Here is a 27,544-nt window from a genome sequence, read left to right as displayed (position 1 = left end):
GAGGGTACTGTGTACGTACACACACAGTCGTACCAGAAGGTGATTAGATTCTGAAATTTGGTTTACACGCTCACAGCGGGAGAGCGATTTTACGGCGTTATGACTTCACGACCAGTTTTTGCAGCGTCCCACAGAAAAGCCGTAACCCAATTTCTGCCCTGCTGTTGGGAGGGGAAATCGAGTTATCTTCAGATCATCCCTTTTGTGGTGCAAACTTATGTATTAATAATGGGGCCGGCGGCTTCAAAGGAACACGCACATCAGAACGGGGTGGGTCTGGGAAAAGGAGCCGGTCAGGACAATGCCTCAAACCTGGGGGAGTTACTGGTGAAACCTAAAAGGTTTAAGGTTGTTTTTGGAATTTAAAATTTTATTTCTTTTACCAGAAATACATATCTCCTGGAGGCGCTTTTAAAAGATTCCTGGGGGGTTCAACCCCTTACATAGAAATACATAGCAACAATAAAAATGGCAAATAATAACAAATAATACGGTTAACACAGGTTAAGGGCAGGTACATGTAAAAAGAACTTGGTTGTGCGCTAGAAACCTTCAGTATCGCTTCATACAGTTGAGCTTTCTGGTAGTGATAGGCAGTTTCAGTTTAATGCTTCACTTCTTTTATGTTACGTTGAGTCATCAATAGCTAAAGGACAATGCCTCAAACCTGGGGGACTTTCAGATGAAACTTACAATGTTTTAGCATGAAAGTTACCTATCTTGGTAAACAACTCAACTTTACACTCAGATGATGTCTCAGGTTTACCAGATAAGAAGAGGAACTTGGTTGTCCATCTATTTATTCATGAATTTACCTATGAATGTTTACAAGAAACCTTCAACATCTCACGAGCTACCAATCAGATTAAGCTATCCACAGCTTCTTGGTAGGTTCAGTACGTACGGTCACTTTCATGTAAAGATTTTGTGTTGTATCGGGAGATGATGGTCATAGGATCTCTTCCATCATGGGAGCTGGACTGGGCAAACGACACTCCGGTGAAACTGACAAGGTTTCAGGTATATCGTCTTCAGTAGTTTCAGTAGCCATGGCTACTCTCATTGAAGGGAACTCCAATTGTTTCAGTACCCAACTTTATTACCAAATGGCAGAGGTTACAAAAGACTGCCTTTTTTATTTTACTGAACATGAAAACTCCTGGCAGACTCCTGCTATCCTTTTCTGCAGGAGTAGCCTGAAGCATGAGATAAAAGTGACTTCTATATTTCCCATGGTTGTTCGGCACTTAATAATTCAACAGAAACAGCCACTCTCTTGTTCATGCTTCTGATAATCTGATGTGCTATTCTGCTTTTCCCTCCAGCCTTGTTCCATAACAGATTTTGACCCCCAAAAAGTTCTAGATTTCTGCCTCATCTGTTCAGGCCACACCGTTCCTTGCCTGTTCCCACATTTTGAATTCAACACAGGGCTCGAAATACTGGGTGCATGTGCACCTAAATTTTGACTGTGGGTGCACCAGTGCACCTAGATATAAGTATCAGAAAAAGCAATATAACCTTTTTTTGTACTTTATTTGATGTACATTGATTTTGCATTGCTTGACAATGTTTGAAATTCGATGTTAGCTATAGAATTACAGATTAAAGTTCTTAAGAGAGGCAGAAGTGTCAAACTTTGTAATTGTGTTTTGCTGACATTCAACTTCATTTTATGGGGTGCACCCAAAATTCTTTCTGTGCACCTAAATATTTTGGCTGGGTGCACCAGTGCACCTATTTCCAAAAATTAATTTCGAGCCCTGCAACATTTAGCGAGAGGGCAAGACAGAAATAGTTGGGAGGGGAGGAAATTTATTCCTACACTAATGCCATGTATAGACCAAATCACCAAATAAAGACAAAAGTAACCAACTACCAATCAAGCTTGAGCCACGCCGATTCCTTGCCATGCTTCGGAGACATTTTGATGTAAAAGCTACAGATATAAGCGAGCCGACTGATTTACATGTAGAAGCGGGCTGGGAGTAAAAGTTGACTCTGATGACATTTACTCCCTGAAACTGTGTACAAAGGTTACATACTTTCCCCTCAGACTGAGACTCTCTTCCGGTTTTCACATGTTTTCAATTACACGTCAAATCAAGTCAATGTTTCTTGCACAACGATGATAAGTACAATGTAAGGCAAAAATAAAATACTACTGGCTACTGAAAACCATTTTCAAATTAAATCAGTGGCCTTTAGGCAAAGTTTAAAGGACTGTACAGCTATCAGTGTGCTGCAGTCAGATTCTTGATACTGCCTCAGTTTGGAAAATGGGTCACGTCTTATCGAAGATAAGGGTGTGTCGGCTTCGGACCAATATAACCGAGCGTCTGAAGGTTATCCTTCTGGAAATTACTCGATTGAAATGTCACAGGAGACTCCGCTTCAACGCTCTTGGCACGGAAAGACGAGGAAATCTTGATTGATGTCCAATCTCAGATCTGCCGTGGGCACAGAACTTTTGGGGGAAACTTTGTCACGGAAAACTTGCCAGAAGCACTGTTCTCGGAAGGCAAACTTGTATCCAGGCTATTAGCTAGCAGGGCGTCAGGGTGTCTTTTGGACGTCCTACTAAGAAAACAAGCAAATTAGATGCCCTCCTTTTGCAGGAGACACCCAGAGGACGCCCTGTTTCCCTATAGTAATTGCGTACAAATGTACATGATTGTGATCCCTACACACACAAACTGTCACTTGTTTTTTCCTCACGCAAGTCAGGGACAGCATGTAAGTTGATTGACATGGAAAGGTACGAGGTTATTGTTCATCCATGATAGAGCCTATATCAATTCGTGTTATTGTGCATCGCTGCATTTTGATCACCGAGAATCTTTGGCAGTGTTATTAGAGGGCATTACAATCAAAATCAAGAGGCACACCATGTTGGATTACTGAAAGCTGTCTGAGTTGACTAAAATTCCAGTACAAATATCTACTACACATGCATAGTTTTGCATATGTACTTGGACAGTAACACAGAAAATTTGTAACACAGTTTTAAGTACACAAAGAGTCAAACTCACATAATGTGGGGGTTGAAATGGCAGCTTTGCTGATGTCTGACGTGCGCAGCGACGCATCATTTCGCAGCTTTTATTACCCTCAGACGGCACCCATAACTCCCTTAATCAATTAAAAAGCTTTTTGCACCTCTAAAAAAGAGGCACTTCTCCGTCTTTCCATAAATAATGCATGGAAGCAGGGCAAGTTTGGAAACTCGGATCCCGGATTTACACCGAGTTTCACGGACGCCAAATTGGTGGCGAAGAGCCGGTCCTACTTAACTTGCCGATGATCCAGAAACGTCACTGGGAAAAAAAGACCTGCTGCATTACCGCATCAATTATTAACACCCGGGCCGGGTACCAATTACGGCGGAGATTGTAAGGATGGGGAAACCCGGACTGACCGGTAAATTAAATGAGTGGTCAGCGGACAGGGCACTTCTGTTTTCCATTTAATTTTGCTGCAGGATTGGAGTAGCTGACAATCCCAACCAGTGGTCAGTTTGTGAAGTGACCACGCCAAAGTAATTCATCGGTTCTCACCTTAAAACATCAATGATACTGAGCTGAAAGATCTGATCTACGTGAAGATTAAATCTGAGGGGAAAGTCTGTACCAAGATAACAGTTACACAAGCAACATTTATTTATTAAGTTCAGTTTCACCATAAAACAAGGCTCACAAGAGCCACTCATATGTTTTGGGTTACTGTACTGGACTGTGGTGACAGATGCTTGTTCACCTTTTGACTTGAAAACAACTGGATAGGTTTGAAAATGGTCACACGTTTAAAAAGCACCCGCTGTCTTTCATCAGTGACTGAAACCAGAATTTGGAGTTTACGGTACCAGCAATTTGTCCAAAATTTCAAGGTTTTGAGTGACTTTTATCGTACATGAATCCATGTATTGTCTTATTCGAGTATTTCTCACAGCCTTCCATCCTGACCTCTCAATACATTTTTTACTTCAAAATGACAGAAAACCAAGGAAATAACTTGGCGCGGCCCGGGGTTAAAATGTCTCAGGCCAATCCGTTCCTCCAATCTAGGCCAGTCGGGTCCCGGCGGGCCCATCGAGCCTGCAGCTGACAAGGCCATCAAGTCCGCTGAAGTATTGTGCCGTCTAACGGCCCCGCTGGGACACGGGCCTTTCCCCCACGGCCGCCTGGAACTGAAATTTGACACCTACCAAAACTGATTGGGGACCTTCCTGGGATTACTTTATGTAAAGTTTGATACTTGATACTTAGGCCACACCAGTTTAATTTCTAGGTTCTTGGAATTTAAAAAAAAATGCCGATCTGGGCGAATACGAGGAAGAAAGAGTCTGAGAAGAAAGTCTGCACATTTGTACTCTCAGTTTTAGGGAGTAAATAAAGTCGGATTCAAGTTTTCCTCCCAATTCTCAGTCTTCATGTTGGCCAATTGATTGCATTTTTACTTTAGAATGACCGAGAAACGAGGAAATTCGTTTGTGTGGCCTTACTCAGCTTTATAGTATAGTCTTCTTACCTTTCAAACCCTTCCAATTCTACGTAAGGAATGATGTCTTTATCCTCAACTTCATCATCAGTCTCATCTTCCACCTCTGTATCATCATCATCATCATCATCATCATCAACTGTCTTACCTTTCAAACCCTTCCAACTCAACATCATCGATGAAAACTTCATCCTTAACTTCATCATCGGTCTCATCCTCCACCTCTGTACCATCATCATCATCATTACCATCATCATCATCATCGACTATCTTACCTTTCAAACCCTTCCAACTCCACATCATCGATGACATCTTCATCCTCAACTTCATCATCGGTCTCCTCCTCCACCTCTGTATCATCATCCTCCTCCTCCTCCTCAACTGATGGAGTCGGCTGGTGGTCCGCCTCGGGGGAGCTGAACATCCCGTCGTACCCCTCATCGCTGACCGACCTTGGGACGGGAAGGTCGCGCGGGCGCTCTAACCTGTCAGCCTCGACCTTCGTCTTCGCAGAGGTGGCGTACAGGTCCTCGGAAACAGGGGCTGGGGGAGGAATAACATGCTAAAATGTAAGACACACGATAAACAAACAGTTTTCTGTAACAGGGGCTGGGTGGAAGGATAACATGTTAAAATGTAAGAGACACGATAAACAAACAGTTATCTGTAACAGGGGCTGGGGGAGGGATAACATGTTTAAGACACATGATAAACAAACAGTTTTCTGTAATAGTGCTGGATGGAGGGATAACATGTTTCAATGTGAGGTAGACAACAAGTAAACGAACGAACCCCCAGTCTTCTGTGAGTGGGGTTTGAGGCGGGGGTAACATGTTAAAATCATGTTAGGGTTACTAGGTAAACAACAATCAAATAATAACCAAACATTCAATCAATGTACAGGTCCTTGGTAAAGGGCTGGGGATGTTGGGTACAGAATACCACTGTCAGCGACTGTGACTGTATTAACCCTGGCCAGTAGTTCATGAAATTGAGCCCAGAATGTCACATCATAACCACATGTATGTCTGCTTTCTCTCTTCATTGAAAAATACAACTATCTGAGACCAAATCCTTTTATTATGTACCTTTTTTGATGATCACAATTTCTTAAACAAACTAACAAAAACTGAATTCATCATGCTTTAAGCTTAAGGTGTACATGTACCTGTAGAGTGTTAAGACTTAAAAAAAAGCACCCAGGTCCTGAATTTATTACTAATTACTTATCTCTGCTGACTTGGTGACAAGTTTTGGTGATATATTAGTGGAAAAAGTGCTGGAAAAAATTCCGTCGCCCATCTTGAGAGAGATTCTCGGAGTTCATGCAGACATCGCGAGGTAAATGGCAGGTCGACACTCCTACATCACGCAGGGAGCGATCCACGGGGCAAAGTTTCCTACAAGGAAGCCATCTTCTTCTCAAGTAATTTGTCTTTCGTTCAAAAGTTGCCAGCTCGGCACTTTAGAGGGCAGAGGGACGGGGAAGAAGACATTATCTGCACCAGGTGACAACGACAGCGGGGAGATGACGGATAGCGGTTATCATCGCTGCGGACGTCCGACAAATTCCCGCATTCTTGTCGAGCGGACGATAATTCCCGGCGGGTGGGAGAATTAATGACCATGTGGACAGGCCTGTTCACATGCGGCCGGGGGGTCATTTATCACCGGGGTGTCATCAGTGTACCTACATCGGTGCAGTCTTGTCCTACAGCATATAAGGCTGCATTTTCCGACTGACTGGAGTACCCAGGTAAGAAGTCGCTGGTTGTGTAAAAAGAAAACTTTCAATATCCTATGGGTGCATTTCGTATCATGTCAAAGTTTTGTCCTACAGCATACATGGCTGCAATTTGTATCAAAGTTTGTAAAAACTTACATGTACTGGCACAATCTTTTTCTCACAATCTTTAGGATGGGGAGTCATGGTCCACTGTTTATTGTGGTTACGGGAAAGAGCTAAGGGAATTTCCCTGGTTCAATGACAGGGTACAGCAAGTCTTCCTCTACATCACTGTTCCTTTAGACCCTGGACAGCCTTGTTCATATGTGACCTACATTTGCACATACACCAGTGTTCTCACCAGGATTTTGTCACAGCATATAGGGTCAGGTACAGAAGGCCAACTTAACGCGGTGCAAGTCACGCGTGGAGTGACCAGAGTAGGGAGTCCGGCATGTTCTCCCGGAAAATTTGTAAATTCATAACCCAATGAGACATTATTTCATGCATTTTGAGGGACAAATTTTGTGAAGTTTTTCCTCTGTCACAGCCTCATTCTAAAGCCAAATCTGAACTTTTTATAAGATTTATGAAGGGTCACAAGGTTTTTCCCAGAAAGAAACACCCCTATGCTGGTTGAAACACAGCATAGGGGTCCAGATCACAGCATAGGGGGTCCAAATCACAGCATAGGGGGCCCCTATGCTGAAAAGGCCTGGCGAGAACACTGCATCATCATTTATCACCTGGGAGCATGTCTTTTTCTATATGCTGACCTTTATACTATAGCGTTTAATGTCGGAGCTGAGCATGCCTTTTTCCATACATGCAGAAGGGAAAGGTTTTTTTAAATTTTTTATCCTATTCAAGAAAATGTCATACAAGCAATCATAATTGAACATGGTAAACAATAAACTACAGAAAAACCAGGACAGCTAGTTCAGTTGCGATGAATAAAGATGACTGGTGCCTTTCAAGAACAAAAATTAAGGATACAACAAAGTACTGAACTAAGAATAACAAACTGAAATTATAAATGTTTGCAAAGCGTATTGAAAAATAAGACCTTAATCCATCCCACTTACCCAGATGCTTCTCCATCTTCCCACTCCGAGATGCAATAAGAAACTCTTTTTTTTTTAGAAAGATACTAATTTTTCGAAACAGGGAAAGTTTATATCACACTGATATATCCTGACCTTTGTAGTGTTTGATGTCAGCGCCAAGTCGGCCTCTCCTGTTCTGTTCACACCTGTCCAGGGCCAGCTTGGCCACCGGGCCCAGCTCCGGCTTGGGTGGCTCCGACAGGCTGGCCCCCTCGGGCGGAGGCTGCTTCAGCTTCTCCTCGATCCGCGCTATTCTCGTGTTCTCCTCAGGAAGCTGCTTCTCCCAGGCCTCCGCGACCTTCGTGTTGGCCGACTTCTCAAGGTCGGCGTAGTAATCCAGGAAACCTTTCCGCTTGGAGGAGTAGCCGGTGGATTCTCTCGACTTCTCCGCCGGCTGGTTCGCGTTCTGTACAGGCGGTGCCTTCGGGGAGTCCGCATCTTTCCGTTTGGACTGTGACCCCGCGCGCGGCCGCTGAAGGTCTTCCGTAGTGACGCCAGTCTGAGTCAGGATTGGCTCGGTGGCCAGCCCCCCGGGGATGCCCATGGAAGACAGGTCTGTCGTGGCGTACTTCTTCCGACTCTTCCCGCCTCCGGTCGTGGTGCGCGTGGCGGCGTTCATGGCGTCGTTGAGCGACGACTGGAGGTTGAGCGTGTTGGGCGGGACGTTGGAGTTGGTGCGGTCGGACTGGTGGATATCTGCGGTAGTGGACGACATCAGGCTGGAGGGGTTGGGGTGGAGCTGGTACGAGTGGTTGTTTACTGTCTCTACTGGGCCGTTATCTGGAGTAAGCAAACATACAAACAGACAGACAAGTTAGATCACTGACTAAGATTTGGTACAGGTGGTCTTTAACTGTCTTGACTGGGCCTGATGTGTCAAACAAGCAAACAAATGAATACTATTATTAGTTAAATATACATGATATAACTGACACTTGTCTCCAACAACTATCTCTATGCAGATAATGGAGATACTATTAGGATTCTTCTTACAAAACCAAGAGTTTTCTTCCTGCCAGTGTCCTGACAGCAGCAAACTGACGGCAGCCAGCAGACATCAGGTCCAGGTTAGGCCCTGATACAGGCAGTAGAGTAGAGCCTAGAGGAATCAAGGAAGCCACTTACATCAGGGCCCTATACAACTATCCCTCAAAAGAGACGGCGGACGCCACAGACTTTCCGCTACTTATGATCCACTGCTCATGGAGTCACGTGTGCTATCTGCATAACGTGACATCATCCCAGCGGTGGATTGCTCACTCCTTGACAAAGACTGAGAACTTTCAAGCTTAGGCAGCAGAGCTGCTGATTAAACATTGGCTGAAAGGAAATGCCAGGTTGTGAAAGAAGAGTGCCATTCTCCATTGACCTACTAAGCTGATGAAGTTGTTCACGGCTGTGTGCATGGCCAGTGCATGGCTAAAATGTTGTAAATTAAGTACAATAATGAAGGAACAGGACAGGACATTAAGCAACAATGTGCTCTCTTCTTCTCCACAGCTATCGCTTGCCATTAGTGGGTTTCTGATGGGAAGATTGGAACCACTTATTCCCAAAATCAAATTAGTGGCAGGAATGGTTGACCAAAAAGGAAGGCAGTAGGTTGGGCGCTGATGTTGTATCAAAACAACAGATTAACGAACACAATGATTCTACCCTTTCTACTATATCTTTTTTTTCTCGTTTCAAGGCATCCTCATTTGAGGTGAAGCATGATGCTTTTTCAAGTAGCTAGTGGTAGTGCAATGCGGCTTCGCCACAACTCCCGTTTTTGGCCAAGCACACCGGGTCACCCCTACTCTTCTCAATAAGTGTGTTGGTTTTTTTTACGTGCAGAGGTTTGATGCTTGAGGCTAATGCCTGAAGCTCCCTCATATACGGGGCCATCGGCTTAATGTCACCATCTGAAATGACGAATGCAATCCCTTACAACATGTCCGAGCTGGAGTCGACCCCTACAGACTGTAGGATCGATTTACCATAATTTAAAATGTTGGACAAACCCCAGGAGCAAACGAGACGTTCTCCTACAACCCAACGCACAAATAAAAGCAAAACATCGATGTATACATCCAAGCTTAGTCCCCAGCCACCTTGCAAACCTGTTCTGGAGGATAACTGCATCATCAATATCCCACCTACTCTCATACATCGACAATTTGTGGGAACAAAAAAAAAAATCCAAGCTATTGCAACTAACTCCTACAACATGTTGCTTCAAAAACGATGTTCATGCATTGTCTACAAAGAAATGTATATATCCAACAGCCCTTCCAAGCACAGTGCATATGTGTTAGTCACAGGATAAATAGCAGGGGTTCATGGAAAGAGGGTAACAGGGGCGGAGCGCCCTCATATCCTGACCATGCACCCCCTTACCCTGAAGAGCAGATTCTGACAAGCATAAATTTCTGTTTTACCATGGGTGATGCTAGGTCACATGTGGCCACAGTCTTCAACTGTGATCTGTCTGACAGTAATTTTGCCCCTCAGGAAGCTTAAGTATGCCCCACTTTAACTTAGAATTCTCTATAACTCCACACTGTGGATAGGTTGAAACCCCCCCCCTTCCACACCATCCCCCCACTTGGTCACTGCGCTCCCTCGCAATGCTTCCCCTTGCAATTTTTTTCTACAAAAAAAAAAAAAACTAAACAGTATCACTACTCGGCTAACTTACCCTTCGAGACCTGGACCCATGCTGCCCACTCACAAATGCACCCCTGCTGTTTCCTATGCGGGTAATCACGGCCATCCAGACACTGCCCTTAATGTTTTAAAAGCATTGATCCGGCTCTAGTGCAAGTGTCGGCCACTGGCCCACTTCACTTAAGAACAGGAATTATTGCATCAAATCATTTCCAAAATGCTTCTCAGACATATCAAACGAAATCGTAGGTTAAGATGAACACAGGAATGGTAGAAAACTCTAACATGGCTGTATTCACTCCCTGAAACTATGTAACGTCTACTAATATACATGTAATTCCACCGGGGTACATAATTCCGCCACCTTGAACAGATACGTCCAGACAAATCTCCAACCCAACGTCCCCCAGTATGATGCACTCCTGTAAACCTGTGCATACCTGGGGGTGCTGCACTAGAGATTTCACAAACCCACTGTTTTTCACAGTGGCGGATTTATGTAACCCGTCTGATTAATGTTATTGGAGGTTACCTATATGCAGATTATTCTACGACTGATTTTGAAGTAACTGTTGATTCAAGTTCAGAATTATTCCTTCAAATCCAAGAACCAATACATTACATTGATGTGACCTAAACTGGTGTCTCAGGTTACATGATAGTAAGGAAAGGGGTCAACGACCTTTTCCCCAGTGCCATCAAACAGAAATCATTGCAGCATCAAGCATCAAATTTTTACAAGACAAAACTAATGCATTTCCAATACATTTCCAGATAATCAATAAAATGAAAAGCTATCAGCCTGCTGCTGGTACATGTAGAGCTCACTGCACCTTATATGTAGGCATACTAGTGCTGTCTACCTAAACCCGTGTTCAGGTTCAGGTCCAGGTTCAGATCCAGAGGTTTACGTTCAGGTCCGGGTTTAGGTATACAATACTAAGGCATAGATCTCCAGTGTGTTCAAGCTGTGAAGATACATGTACTTGATTAAGTCAAGTCAAGTCAAAGCCTTTCTTTCTCTGCAAAGAAGACTACAAAAATTACAGTATAAATAATTATTTGTCATAGTTTGTGCTGAAGTGTTCCGTTGTAGTTTCTGCTATTGAACAGAATTGTCCTGAACGTTTTTTGGGAGGAGGATCTTTGGGTGAGTGCGAAAATGAACTGCTGATCTCAAAAATTGCACACAAAGCCAAAACAGTATCTATCCATATCACTAAAGCACTTTACAGTATCATCAACATAGCTCACTGGACAGTGGGATCCACAAAAATAGATCCAAGGACATGTCAAAACCCCACTGTCAATACAAATATATACACCGCCTGCCTATTTCTGTCGGAGAAATCTCTTCTGACATCCTCTCAGAAAGGAGTCAAACAAGTCCACTCCATCCAGGGCAAATCATAGTGATTCTGCGATCGATTTATCCCGGCCGAACAGCAGACCTTATCCGTTGATAGGCGGTTGTCACACAGCCTTTTGTCCGGGAGTGGTTCACAAACCGATCTAAAATTCGGGGTCATGTGTTTTCGTCGTGACCCTTTTGTGGGTAGGGCGGGCCTTCACGAATATAGATACAGAAAGTATAGAGAGCATTCCCGACTGAATGAACTCTTTCTGATGGAATAAATGTCGTATGACAGCTAAATTGCACTTGATAGAGTTAGAGAATCACAGAGGGATTTACTTTTGGAACCTGCCAGTTGGTCACGTTGCACACGTAGTCAAACATAGGCCTACACTGCCTACCAAACGTACATCAATACCCTTATCTGCATCTGTGAACCAGTAAAACTGACTTTAGGCATAACACGTCAGCTTTGCAGGCACGAGGCTGCGGCTGGCGATATCGTATTGACTTTCTTGTCATGCCTACTTGTGTTGGTCATGCAAATCTGTCTCGAAGAGTTACGGGTGTTTGAAGCTATTTACAGATACGGTGTAGTGCAGGGGCCTCTTTTAGTTATCGTCCCAAAAAAACAATCATAATGTAAAAGACATGATACTGACGAAAAGGAATTACAAGATGGCATTATCATCTTCAAAATAATAGCCACATGTTTAAAGGTAAAGCAGTCATCCTTAATTGAGGTGAAGCATGACGCTTTTCAAGTAGCTAGTGGTAGTGCAATGCGGCTTCACCACGGCTCGCTTGTTTTGGCCAAGCACACCGGGCCATCCCTACTCTCGATAGGTGTGTTGGGTTCTTTTACGTGCAGAGGTTTGAAGCTTGAGACTTATGCCTGAATCTCCCTCATACATGGGGCCGCCAGCTTTACGTCACCATTCAAATAATAAGGTAAGTGAATATAGTAAATTCTAAGTTTCCTCCCAGCCCTCTGCTTTCATGTTGATCCAATGCTTAATCTTTACTTTGAAATGTCTGAGAAACGAGGACATAAATCTGTGCGGCCTTATGGTTTAGAGCAATTCAATTTTTTTTGCTTTTCTAGTTTTTCTTGTTTTTCTTAACTCGTGGACAAATTTTCTTATACTAAGAATTTCAAAAATGAATAAGAAAGAAAAATGGAAGAATTAGTCTGATTCTTTCCATGGAAATTTTCACAACAAGAAACACTTTCCTAATTCTCTTAAGTTAAGAAACTATTTCTCAACAAGATTTTCACCCTCAAGAATTTCTAGAGACTCAAGTCTGAATTTCTTGTTTTTATTGATTTCAAGTTTTGTTATGCTTAAAAAAATGTTAGAATTTTCCCCTTTCTTGAATAATCTTACTTCAAGACAAATTTTCTAAGAAAAAATCTTAACTTGTGGACAAACTGTGATTCTTTAACACAAAAAGTTTTCTTCTTTTGAGAATTTTTTTCTGTGTAAAAGAAGACACAAGAAAAATAAGAAAAGGCATTTTTGGTTGTGAAGTGGTCGTGTAAAACAGACTGAACGTAGCTTCAATGACCTCCAACAATGACAGTTACTGTTGGCAGTCTGTCTATCTTATAACCTGAGCGTGGGGGTGTCGGACATTACGGACCGACAGACTCATAACTCACTCAAAACTAACAACATCACTTTCTACTAACAACACCAATTTCCACAGGCCAGACTGCAGTTACTGGAGAATCAGGCTGGAGGGGAGCAGTACCTGGATGGTGTTTTGAAAGGGTTAATCTGTCTTCTTTAGGCCACACCAATTTAATTTCTTGGTTAACAGATTTTTTTTTAAATTTTACTTTTACTAAGTACTACAAGGACATCATTAAAACAGAAGGCTGGGGTGAAAACTTGCACCTGACCCTGTTCACTCTCTGAAACTGTGTGAACCAAAGTACAAACTTTCCTTTGAAATTCTGTTTTCATGGTGATTTTTTAAATTTTATTTTTACTAAGTACTACGAGGACATCATGAAAACAGAAGGCTGGGGTGTAAACTTGCACCTGACCCTGTTCACTCACTGACACTGTGTGCACCAAAGTACAAACTTTCCTCTGAGATTCTGTTTTTATGTTGATTTTCCAATCTAGTATTTTTTTTAAAATTCCGTTAACCAAGAAATCAAATTGGTGTGGCCTTATGGGAATGTTTCCCTAAAAACTGGTAAAACGCATGTGATGGCATGAAAGTCATTAAGTATCATGACTGGAAAGAAAAAGACCATTTGAAGTTCAACACCGTTTGCAAGAAGTGTCTCACATTTTGGATAATAGGAAATCAAACAGATGTAGTTTTCTCAATACCATGAAGTCTCCAATGCATGACTCATATCCAATATCTACCATGGCTACAGAAGCCGCCCTTTGTACAGCAATGGGAACAACCAATACTGACTGAATACTGTAAATGTAGAAATGTTCGTGGTGCCGTTACGTTGGCGGTTTTCACGGTGACTGTTTCACTACGGACTTAAAACCACCGCGAACATTTTTGTCCAATACTGTAACAGTATGAGACTATAGCGCTGCTGCAAACTTACAACCACCGCAAACACTCCATTTTCCTCTTAGCGCGAAATAAAAACTATGCAAACTTAAATGCATTCACAGTAGTTGTCTTGTGATTCAAAATGAAGTACTTTTCCCAAAACTAGAAAGAAGAATAAATCTTTGAAACGATCCCTTTGAAAATGCTGCAGTTCTTTTTTTTAACCAAGGAGGTTGGCAGAACTTTTGAAGTGATCCCCAGGTGACAAATTACTTCAATATCCACGTGTTCGGCTGCACACCTGAACCCGATGGCTTGAGTGACGGAATCAATGGGAGGAGGGCAGAACTACACCAGACTGACCAAACTACAACCTCTGACACAGAAAAAAGCCAATACAACCCACATTTACTTTTCTTTGCACAATTAAAAGAGCACTCTTGCTTGTGTTAGATGCTGGTTAATTTCAGCACAACAAGTTCGAAATGTTAAACCTGTTTGATGATTCTGCAATGCAGAAGGCACAGAATGCATAAATTAGAGCTGAAAGCCAGTAGAACGTACAGATTTTTAATGTAACGTTTAAACCATTTCAACCAACATGTACTCTTCTTAAGTTTACACAATTAGAAAAGCAGTCTTGCTTGCGTTGATGCTGCCTAATTTCAGTACTTCAGGTTTGAATGCTAAACTTGTTTGATAACTCTACATGTCATGGAGTCAGCACAAAATGCACAACTGAAACTGAGATCCCAGAGGAAGTAGAGAGATTTTATGTTACATTTCATCCATTTCAACCAACATTTACTTTTCTTTACACAATTAAAAAGCATTCTTGCTTGTGTTGATGCTGGTTTATTTCAGCACAACAGGTTTGAAATGTTAAACTTGTTTGATGATTGTACAGAATGCATCAACTAAAGCTGAAAGCCAGTAGGAAGTAGAGATTTAATGTTACATCTCATCTATTTCAACCAACATGTACTCTACAGAGATTTAATGTTACATTTCATCTATTTCAACCAACATGTACTCTACAGAGATTTAATGTTACATTTCATCTATTTCAACCAACATGTACTCTACAGAGATTTAATGTTACATTTCGTCTATTTCAACCAACATGTACTCTACAGAGATTTAATGTTACATTTCGTCTATTTCAACCAACATGTACTCTACAGAGATTTAATGTTACATTTCGTCTATTTCAACCAACATGTACTCTACAGAGATTTAATGTTACATTTCATCTATTTCAACCAACATGTACTCTACAGAGATTTAATGTTACATTTCATCTATTTCGACCAACATGTACTTTTCTTTACACAATTAGAAAAGCACTCCTGCTTGTGTTAGATGATGCCTAATTTCAGTACTACAGGTTTGAAATGCTAAACTTGTTTGATGATTGTACAGAATGTATCAACTGAAGCTGAAAGCCCGTAGGAAGTAGAGATTAAATGTTACATTTCATCTATTTCAACCAACATGTACTCTACAGAGATTTAATGTTACATCTCATCTATTTCAACCAACATGTACTCTACAGAGATTTAATATTACATTTCATCTATTTCAACCAACATGTACTCTACAGAGATTTAATGTTACATTTCATCTATTTCAACCAACATGTACTCTACAGAGATTTAATGTTACATCTCATCTATTTCAACCAACATGTACTCTACAGAGATTTAATATTACATTTCATCTATTTCAACCAACATGTACTCTACAGAGATTTAATGTTACATTTCATCTATTTCAACCAACATGTACTCTACAGAGATTTAATGTTACATTTCATCTATTTCAACCAACATGTACTCTACAGAGATTTAATGTTACATTTCATCTATTTCAACCAACATGTACTCTACAGAGATTTAATGTTACATTTCGTCTATTTCGGCAGCAATATTGGACTACCCAGTCCGAGTCATGCACGAGTGGTGAGGAAAGGAGTCGTTGAACCCTGGGTGGTGAGAGTTGGGGGCATCGACCTGTCTGATCATGCAGTCTACAGACACGAGGAGGCAGTCACAAGGTACGGAAGAGGAAATGACTTTACTCGTATGTAACACATCCATAAACCCTCAGAAACCTGCTCATCAATGATGTCATTATGAAGATTACATACATTGATGTGGAGTAAAATTCTACATTTTTCCGAATCATCTCCATTTTCAGAGCACATGTGCTGTATCAAGTTTTCTGGTGTAAATCATTCTATTTTCAAGTTTTTGGACATGGAGAAACTCCTGGATTGTCTATCTGGATGACAGAATGGTTAAAATCTTCTAACATAATTCCGCCACGTACATAATTCCGCCACCCTGAAAAGATAAATCCAAACAGATCTCCAACCCAATGTCCCCCTGCATAAGGCACTCTTGTATATCTAAACTGTGCATACCCGGGGATGATGCACTGGAGGAGCAATATTGGACTACACCGTCCGAGCCATGCACGAGCAGAGAAAGGAGTCGTTGAACCCTGGGTGGTGAGAGTTGGGGGCATCGACCTGTCTGATCAGCAGTCTACAGACACGAGGAGGCAGTCACAAGGTACGGCAGAGGAAATGACCTCACTCATATCTAACCACATCTATTCAACAAGCACTTACTGATGAAATGTCAAACTGGGAGCCACATCGAATCGGTCCAAATCTTTCTCTGAGACTGGAGTTGCCTCCAAGGTTGAAAGAGCAATAAATCCAGCTGTCAGGGTTATCGCACATCTCGTATCTTCTGATTCTCAACATTTTGGACATTACTCTATTGCTCAAGGCATTAATTTCCAGAACTAATGGCCCCGAATAACAACCACCATGACTTCAGCACCAAGGAAAAGGAATAACACTAATGATTTTAGTTAAATCACCTGTTTTGCTGTCAAATTGGTTCCCAGGTTGCTGAGCTTCCAACTGATTGCTTCAGTTTATGTGCAGTAACAAACCCTACCGACAGGACAGGATTTTCCACAGCTGAAAGTACTACATAACAGTCACCAGAAGTTCAGCACCAAAGAGATGTCCATGTGCCATTTGCATCAAAGAATAGTTGTTACACTTCCTATATTGGTAGAATCACCTGATTATCTAGCACCTGTTGCTTACCTAAGAAGCAAAGCTGGTCTCATATTGATTGCGATGTACATCTGTAACAAACCCTATGTTTGTCACAGCAAGGAAACTTACTGCTTTTTGTGTTACACCATGAGGCAGTTTACTGGGTATGCAATACAAACAAACAAACAAACAAACAAACACGAATGTTCAACGTTCAGAAAGTGAATCCAGTTTTTGTAGCTTAGCTTGATTTCTATATAAAGGTGTCTGAGAAGGAAGAAAATGAATCAATGTAGAATAAAATAGTTAAGATTAAACAACTCACCATCTCTGTAGATGTCATATCCTCGCCATCGACTTCCCATGATGCACTGCTGCCTACTGGCTAGGACCTGCATAAAAACATAGAAACCACTTAGTTGAAGTATTTGACAACACAAAAAACACATAGAATTTCACTCTAGGCTGTTCACACTCTTCTGGCAACCCTGATGGCGGGGCTGAAAATACCTACCTACAACCAGCTATTTGCAGAAAAAAGATTTTGAGAGAGTGGAAAAGGATAAGAGCAACTTTGCAAGCTTTGTGGTATGGATCTGATACTTGATATCTGAATCCCCCTGATGTGAAGCACACACCACAGGCTCACCCCCGACGGTGATAAAACCCGGGGTAATGTCGGTCAGGCTTCCCTGAAAACTATCCGTGTGACTATAATAAGGCGCTGTCAAAAATCAATAAGAGTAACGGCTCGTCGCAGCTACGGCATTCCAAGAGAATTATCAGCTTCACAGGAAAACTGCCACAATATTGACCTGTTACTGCTCAAAATGTCCACATGCAACCCGCAATTCCTAAAAAGAAATTTCGAGAATTTCTAACAAATATTGCGCCCTGCGACCTTACAAGTTAGACTATATCGGCTGGGTGTCATGCAACACACATTGCAGCAAACAGAAAAAAAACTAGTTCAATCCCTGCCACTGTTTTCCCGAGTGTGGCTCAGAGCTGTCAGCTGACGTGCGGCGGCATGTGGCTAAGTGTGGGGTCAATTTGCCGGCCCAGCACGACCATTTAAGGCAATCTGTGCGGCGCGAGTGACCTCTGACATTTCTCGGTGCAGCGCCGGTGACTCACGCAGCAGGATCGGAGCGCAAGATGGAGAATTAAGACTGACCCCTGGTCGGGCCGCGGCAAGTTAATTTGTTGGTTCTCAGGTTTGATAAAAAAATAATGACCTGAAAACTGAGTCTGAGGGTAAAGTCTGCCTTGTTACACACAGTTTCAGGGAATAAAATTAGTATAGTTTTGAGTTTAGAATGAGATTTCCTCACAGCCCTTTGTTTTCATATTGACCTCGTGCTATTTATTTATTTATTTATTTATTTTTATTTGTTTATTTATTCATCTTTAGGGTAGTCCCTTCAGCTGACTCAGCAGCTGATTTCCAAGGGAGCCCTTCAATGTGACCTCTCACACAGTGCAATGTTTTTTTACTAATAGAGGACCAAAGAAATTCTACTTCTACACTATTGGATTGGGAGCTAACTCGGTCTATTACTATCATGAAAACAAAGGATTAATTTTCAAACTGAGTCACAGTGCTCTGTTTTTTTCCTCATGTTTGATTTTCATTTCAAAAACCAAAACCCAAGAAATAGACTGGTGTGGTATCTCCCAGGATGTAAACGTGGTGAATCAAACAACAAACTCTTCCTGCTCCACCTCATCAATAAGTAATCAGTGACACATCAGCGACATATCAATAAACCATCACTAACTCATCAATAACTCATCAGTAACCTGCTCATCAATGATGTCATTATGAGGATTACATACAATGATGTAGAGTAAAATTCTACATATTTTTCCAGTCATCTCAATTTTCAGAGCACATCCACTGTATCCAGTTTTCTGGTGTAAATCACTTAAGCTTCAATCTTTTCTACCTAGTAAAACACACATGGATTGTCTATCTGGATGACAGAATGGTAAAAATAAACTGACATTATTCCACCACGTACATAATTCCGCCACCCTGAAAAGATTCATCCAAACAGATCTCCAACCCAACGTCCCCCAGTATAATGCACTCCTGAATATCTAAACTGTGCATACCCTGGGATGCTGCCCTAGAGATTTCTCAAACCCAAGTAGTTTTTCAAAGTGGCGGATTTATGTAACCCTGCGGATTAATGTTAATGGGGGTTATGACTATCTTGGACAGTATTCAATGGACTGAAAGATTCCATCACATGAATGCTGAATGTTTGCTATAACACCTGGCCTGGTAGGGAGGGGAGGGGAGGGGGGCGTGTAGGTCAGGAGAGTTAACTGGCACCAACATGACGGTTCAAACACGCCAAACGATAAAACTGGACCCAGATTAAAAGTCATAACCAGGGCCTAAGGTGTCACAGACTAACATGGGGATCCTGACCCCAATCTGGGGTGGTCGTCACATTTGGGGGAGGGGGGTCGTAACATTTGGGGGAGGGCGAGCGGGGCATCTGAGGTCACATCGGGAAGGTCTATTGTCACAAAACTGATCCTGCACTGATTGAAATTTCTGCTTACTTCGGCAGATTTATCTGACAGATGACTGACATGTGGGTCATGTGATTGACAGGCAGGTGACATGATTGACAGGTGGGTACACAGGTCAATGTGATTACAGTGATTGACATGACCACAGGGGATAACTGGTCCAGGGCCTTGCTAATGAGGTTTGGAATGCTGTTCATACTTTGCAGCTGTGAGTCATGCATGCCATTACATGTGCTTACCACCATAGCAGGCTTCTAGCTAGGCATGCGTCCATGCGTCAATTGGACGCATGATACTAAAATAACAAGGAAATTGGACGAACTCTTTTTCAAGAAGTTTTTATGTCTGCTTAAAATATGATAAGTAAAGACTAGAACACACCTAACCTTGCATCACAGCATCCCCCCATTTTTGAACCCCTTGTCTATAAATCCTTGCTAAAAGCCTGCACCATAGGAATTATGAGTCATTACCCTTACATGCGCTAACGACCACAGGATGCCTCCAACCACATGATACACATGAAGAACATGTGAGTCATAGCCAGTCAGTATGGGGGAGGGGGGTTCCAGGAAGCAGGATAATCTAATGAGGAACATGACTTGTAAAAGAGAAAAGTGACCTTTGCTCTAATTACCTCTGGAAAGAAGGTTCACCTCTGACAGGGGTACTGTTTTTGCCAATGAGGTATGGAATGCTGTTGTGACTCATGCATGCCTTTACATGTGCTTTCTACCACAGGATGCGCCCAACCATATCATGTACATGAAAAACATGTGAGTCATAGCCAGTATGGGGGAGGGGGGTTCCAGGAATGCGCTGATCAGGATAATCTAATGAGGACCATGTCTTGTAGCAGAGAAAAGTGACCTTAGCTCTCATTACCTCCGGAAAGGAGGGTCATCTCTGACGGAGGTACTGTTTTTGGTTGTGGGAGTTCACACCTGTAACTCAAGATCCTTTGAATGGATTTGTGTTAATTGTAGTGTGTAAGTCGTTTTTGAGGTCCCAAGGAAACCTGGAGATTTTGTGCCCCTTTAACTGCATACAAAAATCAACTTTAAAATATTATCTGTTTGACTCAGCATGTAGTAAAGGTGACAAGACATCCGATTATCACTGAGGATGACATCCTCAAAAACGTCTTTGACACACATACGGACGATCACCTCTGCAACCCTGACTCATGCACCTAAGTGGTGTCTGACCCAGAAGTGTACCCACAAATATGGGGGGATTAACGCAACATTTACTTCAACTGCACTCATGAGTGGTCAGGGTGCTGATGGCCACAGGGACATCCATCAAACATGACCCCGTCTGTCAAGCGGCAAATGTACAGCCCCTGATCCACCCTTCATGCAAATGAAAATGTACAACCCCTAATCTATCCTCCATTCCATTAACAATGTACAACCCCTAATCCACCCTCGATACCATTAACAATGTACAATCCCTGACCCATCCTCCATACCATTAATAATGTCCAATCCCTAACCCATCCTCCATACCATCATTAAAAATGTACAACCCCTAATCTATTCTCCATGCCACCATTAACAATGTACAACTCCTAATCTACTCTGCATGCCACCATTAACAATGTACAACCCCTAATCTACCCTCCATAAAACATAGGGAATATAAGCTATAGGGAACAAAAGGATCTATACAAAAATCTAATAAAACAGTTCACCAAGTTATTCTATGCATATTCCCTATAGTACTGTATTGACTGAAATGATGAGGTCTTTAGCATAAGAATGAAGGATGCAAACAAAGGAGCATGGATAACAAGTACTTAAACATAACTTCAAACAATGTTTAAAAAAAATAGCATTGACACAGCTGCACTTGTATCTACATAGTACTGTAAATGCATTCAAGTTTGCATGGTTTTTATGTCACGCTGAGGCGAAAATGGAGTGTTCGCAGTGGCACTACAGTCACATACTGTTACAGTATTGGACAAAAAATTTTGTGGTGGCTTTAAGTTCGCTGTGAAACTGTCGCCGTGAAAACCGCGGACATAAAACCACCGCAAACATTTCTGCATTTAGAGTATATTCAAAGCTAGAAAGCTGTCTTTTCTAATATATCTACCCTAAAATGTGCTCCAGTAATTCCTGTTAACATAACTCGTAAGCCACCCAAGCGCGATACTCCAACAGACCATTAGACAAGGGGATCGATGCAGTTTTCATATCAGCATGGCACCGATAATTGGGCATCTCCTCATCTGTGATGAAGAAGTGATGGACCGACCTAAATACCACCACTTCTCCAAATCAGTAAAAACTTGTGGACAACAGTCATTGTAGCTTCAGCACCAAGGACAGATACAAGCTACCAGCTACCCTTTGCAAAAAAACAACTTCCTCAAAATATATTCAATGCACAAACCACACATAGAAATTAGAATTAATCTATTCATTAGGATTTTCAAAAAATGGATGGCATGTCAAAACATGTGATACCACCTTTTCAACACTGCACATACCAAAAATGGCAAACATAAAAGTGGGATTATGAAAGATTTATGCCGCCAGTGTTACACAGTACCAGAGTTAGCGGGGATGTTTACAACTGGGGGGCGTGGCACCGTGCTGACCCCAATTTCAAGGCTTGGTGGTTCCTTGATGCATGGCTGCATCTCTATTACTAAAGACAACACTGCTGAGGAATGAACACTGGACAAGCGCATGATGCTGAGCAGCTGATTTCTTTACAAAACCAAGTCTCGTTTTAGGGCAACATCTGCTAACTTTTCAAACCAGGATTGCGGCAAATGTCCAAAAATTAATAGAGCACAAATTCAAGTATAACTACATGTATATGTCTTAGTTTAAACAAGTATGACTGCAACGATTAATTCAAGTGAGTTTTTCTAGATTCTTCACATTTTGGCCAAAAACCTTCCCAAATGAGCCTCAACAAGCCATTTTCATACATGCTGGGGTTGCTTTGTCAAGTTGCAGCTGCTTGCATATTGGGAAACACTATGACCCTGTGATACCCTAATGACGACCATTTATTTGGGAAAATTTACCAATAAATGAACCACAGAGATCAATAAACTTATCATCCTCAAAAAGAAGGGTGAAAACAAGTGAACATCATATTTTCTATAACATCTTTTTCACCAGTTGTTGATGAAACGTCGGTTTGACCTCGCCTAAAACCCCACCACTGACCTGCTCCACTTCTGATCATGCATCTGATTATAAAAACTGTCTGGCAAATTGATGTCATCTATCAGATGTGCATTTAAACTGACAGGGAAAATTAACTGCTCCTTCCAAAACATACATCATCAGAAATCCGGCCTGAGTCCAATAATGAGAAAAAACCTGGATTAATCCCACAGGACCGGCCGGCAACTTTTCACTGCAACTGGAACTAAACATTATAAGGGTCAAACTCAGGATTAAAGTTTTAATCATTTCATGGAAAATCTCTCTATTCTTATACTAGGGCAGGGAAAACTAATTTTTCCCCCACATTTGCCTTCTGTACTTTCGTTTGGTAAAATTACTAGCTTTAGCAAGAAGGACTAACAAGATTTGCGCAAGTGAGGAGTGGAAAAAATCATCAAAAAATTAAAAATATAATTCTACTGCTTGGTGTTGAAAGGACAATAATTTACACAAGATTGAAAGAAATAAACTGCTACAAAAACGGGTGAAATGGAAAATGAATTGCACATTTATCCAGTGGAACATCAACACACAAATCTCCCTGTGACTGTCCCTAGTTGATGCCTGTCGCTTAACACATCACAAAATGTACCTGCAGTGCTGCAGTCCTATGCAACCAGCTCTTGTGCTGCTGACGACAAAGAAAAGAGCGTTCCCTGCTCACAGTGGCAACAAAAACAACTACACCGATTTCCCCGCACGGCTACCGTCTCTCGAAGGACACGTAAACTGTTTGGATTTGCTGGCGACAGATATCCCTGTACAACGGTTGTCCTCTAGAAAAAAGAGCATTCTCTGCTCAGAGTGGCAACAAAAACAACTCCGGTTTCCCTGCTCGGCTACTGTCTCTCTGAGGACACGTAAACTGTTTGGGCCTGCAGGGGACAGATATCCCTGTCCAACAGTTGTCCTCCGGAGAAAAGAGCAGTCTCTGCTCAGGGTGGCAACAAAAACAACAACTCCAGTTTCCCCGCTTGGCTACCGTCTCTCTGAGGACACATAAACTGTTTGGATTCGTTGGCGACAGATATCCCTGCACAACAGTTGTCCTCCGAAGAAAAGAGCGTTCTCTGCTCAGGGTGGGAACATAAAACAACTCCTATTTCCCCGCACGGCTACCGTCTCTCTGAGAACACGTAAACTGTTTGGGTTTGCTGGCGACAGATATCCCTGCACATCAGTTGTCCTGCAGAGAAAAGAGCGTTCTCTGCTCAGAGTGGCAACAAAAACAACAACTCCAGTTTCCCCGCTCGGCTTCTGTCTCTCTGAGGACACATAAACTGTTTGGATTCGCTGGCGACAGATATCCCTGTACAACAGTTGTCCTGCAGAGAAAAGAGCGTTCTCTGCTCAGAGTGGCAACATAAAACAACAACTCCAGTTTCCCAGCTCGGCTACCGTCTCTCTGAGGACACATCAACTGTTTGGGCCTGCAGGCGACAGATATCCCTGCACAACAGTTCTCCAACGAAGAAAAGAGCCTTCTCTGCTCAGGGTGGCAACAAAATCAACAACTCCTATTTCTCCGCTCAGCTGCCGTCTCTCTGAGGACACGTAAACTGTTTGGGCCTGCAGGGGACAGATATCCCTGCACAACAGTTGTCCTGCGGATACGCCGGCGTGTCACACTAATCTGACTATCAGGCCTCCTACTGGGACTGATGACAACCTAACTCAATTAGCATCCCCCCTCTACAGGCTATTGCACGTATATAGAACATCAGTTGGCATGGCGACGTTCGATCCCATGACGGGACCGGGACCACAGGGACCCGTCAAACCCGTCACACGTTGACAGCCCCCATCCGTCTTCCCGCGCTCTCGTGACGACTGGCGGCCGTGACGTCAGTGCCCACAAAACGTCGTGTGACGTCTCCTAAACACATACGGAACGCTTCGACATCAAAACAACCCTGTAAATCATGCCTTCCGCACGCTAATGAGGTGTAAAACTGGCGCTCTCGTTCACCCATGAGATAAATCTCGCGCCAGGCATAAAAACGTAGCAGCTACATTACATGACCGCTAACGCAAATGTCATTTGTTTATGATATATAGGCAAGCTCATGGAATATAAATTTTCCTGCCACTACATCTTCAGGTGTGGATATAACTTATGAGACAACCTTTCCCAGGGGATGTTTTCTAGGCAAGTGTCTTTTTCCATCTCACTTGTAGCTTGACTGATCTATCATTGCAAACAAATCTATCCATAAATTCTGGGGGCCACTTTCCCTGTGTGCTCTCTACAGCATTTGTTATAAACTCCATTTGTGGATACTTGTAAGGAATTTTAAATCTACATCCCCCAGTTGTGACATATCAATCCAACACTTCATCAAAATGACTGGAGAGAACGACTCTACATAAATAAGACTAGTTCCATACTATAGACGCTTATCAGCAAGTGAGTCAAAGCTGGAAAGGAAGTAAAAAAAGAGAGGAATCCTCCTGTTGTATCACATATAATGTTATAATTTATCAGGTAGACCAAACACTACATCCAGTACAAGAGTACAGCTCTACAGTGGCTCTAAATTAGTACCACACTACAGCCAGTACAGGTGCTTATCAGCAAGAGTCGGTGCTGGAAAGAGAGTTAACAAAAAGAGAAATCCTCCTGTTGTATTTCACTTCACGGCAGCAAAATTTCACGGTGTAAGAAAAAGGGGACATTTTTACTGAACTTTAACTTCACGGTGGTAGCAAGTGATTTACAGAAAGGATGTGTGGACGAATCATAAATAGGTTTTTCACTGTGATGATAAGTTCACGGTCCAGAGGTGACCGTGAAAACAGTGAACTTAAAGTTACAGTGAAAAAAACAAGAATTACAGTAATGTAAGAATTTATCGAGTTGACCAAACCCTGCATCCAGTTCATGAGTACATACAGCTTTACATACTAAATAAGTGCCATACTAAAGGCACTTATAGGCAAGTACGTCAGTACTGGAAAGGGAGTTATAGAGAGGAATCTACTGAATTAATCTTTGAATTTATCAAACTGATTGGAGTCAGTCTTTATTTCCAGCAGGGCAAGGCTGTCTATGATTAATAGCCATTGACAACACACGCTTATCAGTACTCAACTACAACAAGTGCCTTTTCACTGTCGCAGTATCGGCTGTGTGACAAAACATCTGCACGAGAGGGACCACAATCACGTAATGACTGGTATTTCAGCAGAATCATTCGAGTGTCTGCATCATGCTTCAAACATTACAACAGCAGAATCTTGGCTATAAGCCATCCAAACCCTGACATACGTGCGGCGTGACGCACTTCTTTAGAATCAGCTGCCAAACCTACGGTTGTACTTGACAGTACAAAATCACATAATAACTTGTCTTTTTAAAAAGATGAACACCGTGCCACCGCCATGCTCAACAAATTACAGATTATAAAGAAGAGCTTTGCCAATAAGGCATACCAAAGCCTGACACACATACTGTGACGCATTTCTTTAAAATCAGAACTATATTCATCCGTATTAAGATTATAAAAAATCACTAAATGAGCGGTATTTCTAAAAGGTGAATACCTTGTGTCAACTAAAAACTCTAAAGAAGAATTTTGGCAATGAGCCCTTCCGAAGCCCAACACACATTCTGTGACGCACTTCTTGAAGATCAGCTGCCAAACCTATGCTCGTATTAAGATCATTCCAAATCACATAATGACTGGTATTTTTCCATAATGAACAGTGCCAGCACCAGATTTTCGACATTACAAAAGAGAAAACCTGGCAGTAAGCCAGGGCTAACACATCTCGTGACGCACGGACTGCGGAACCTACGTTTCTTTTAACACGCCTCCAGCTTCGCAGGTTTGCGTGCCTCATATCCGGGCGTTTATGATTTCACTTTGCTTGATAGGAATCATAAAAGGACCAACAGAACAGGATTTATCACTCGGCTGATGGTCTGTGGAGGAGAAGGCGGGTTCCCCGCTCACGAGGCAGGTCCTACATACATGTACATCAGGTCTGTGGAGGCGAAGGCGGGTTCCCCGCTCACGAGGAAGGTCCTACGTACATGTACATGTATATGTCAGGTCTGTGGAGGTGCAGGCAGGTTCCCCGCTCATGAGGCAGGTCCTACGTACATGTACATGTCAGGTCTGTGGAGGTGCAGGCAGGTTCCCCGCTCACGAGGCAGGTCCTACGTACATGTACATGTACATGTCAGGTCGGTGGAGGGGCAGGCAGGTTCCCCGCTAACGAGGCAGGTCCTACGTACATGTACATGTATATGTCAGGACTGTGGAGGCGCAGGCAGGTTCCCCGCTCACGAGGCAGGTCCTACGTACATGTACATGTACATGTCAGGTCTGTGGAGGTGCAGGCAGGTTCCCCGCTCACGAGGCAGGTCCTACGTACATGTACATGTATATGTCAGGTCTGTGGAGGCGCAGGCAGGTTCCCGCTCACGAGGCAGGTCCTACGTACATGTACATGTATATATCAGGTCTGTGGAGGTGCAGGCAGGTTCCCCGCTCACGAGGCAGGTCCTACGTACATGTACATGTATATGTCAGGTCTGTGGAGGCGCAGGCAGGTTCCCCGCTCACGAGGCAGGTCCTACGTACATGTACATGTATATATCAGGTCTGTGGAGGTGCAGGCAGGTTCCCCGCTCACGAGGCAGGTCCTACGTACATGTACATGTATATGTCAGGACTGTGGAGGTGCAGGCGGGTTCCCCGCTCACGAGGCAGGTCCTACGTACATGTACATGTATATGTCGGGTCTGTGGAGGTGCAGGCAGGTTCCCCGCTCACGAGGCAGGTCCTACGTACATGTACATGTATATGTCAGGTCTGTGGAGGCCCAGGCAGGTTCCCCGCTCACGAGGAA

At 42.7% G+C, this 27,544-nt stretch overlaps 1 protein-coding gene across 1 annotated transcript in view; it reads right to left on the bottom strand.

Moving 5' to 3' along the window:
* Nucleotides 1-27,544, bottom strand: part of LOC136436081 (amyloid beta precursor protein binding family B member 2-like) — a 131,379-nt gene that overhangs the window by 61,814 nt on the left and 42,021 nt on the right. Inside the window, exons 2-4 of the mRNA XM_066429792.1 lie at nt 17,269-17,335; nt 7,423-8,109; nt 4,773-5,040 (exon numbers count right to left, since the gene is read on the bottom strand). Of these exons, the coding sequence (XP_066285889.1) occupies nt 4,773-5,040; nt 7,423-8,109; nt 17,269-17,308 (995 nt within the window). The 5' untranslated portion in view covers nt 17,309-17,335. The remainder of the gene's footprint in view (nt 1-4,772; nt 5,041-7,422; nt 8,110-17,268; nt 17,336-27,544) is intronic.

The sequence above is a fragment of the Branchiostoma lanceolatum genome, chromosome 6 (assembly GCF_035083965.1).
Source record: "Branchiostoma lanceolatum isolate klBraLanc5 chromosome 6, klBraLanc5.hap2, whole genome shotgun sequence".
Lineage (NCBI taxonomy): Eukaryota > Metazoa > Chordata > Leptocardii > Amphioxiformes > Branchiostomatidae > Branchiostoma > Branchiostoma lanceolatum.
Note: the sequence above shows the minus strand (reverse complement) of the source record. Positions and strands in the feature narration are given on the sequence as shown.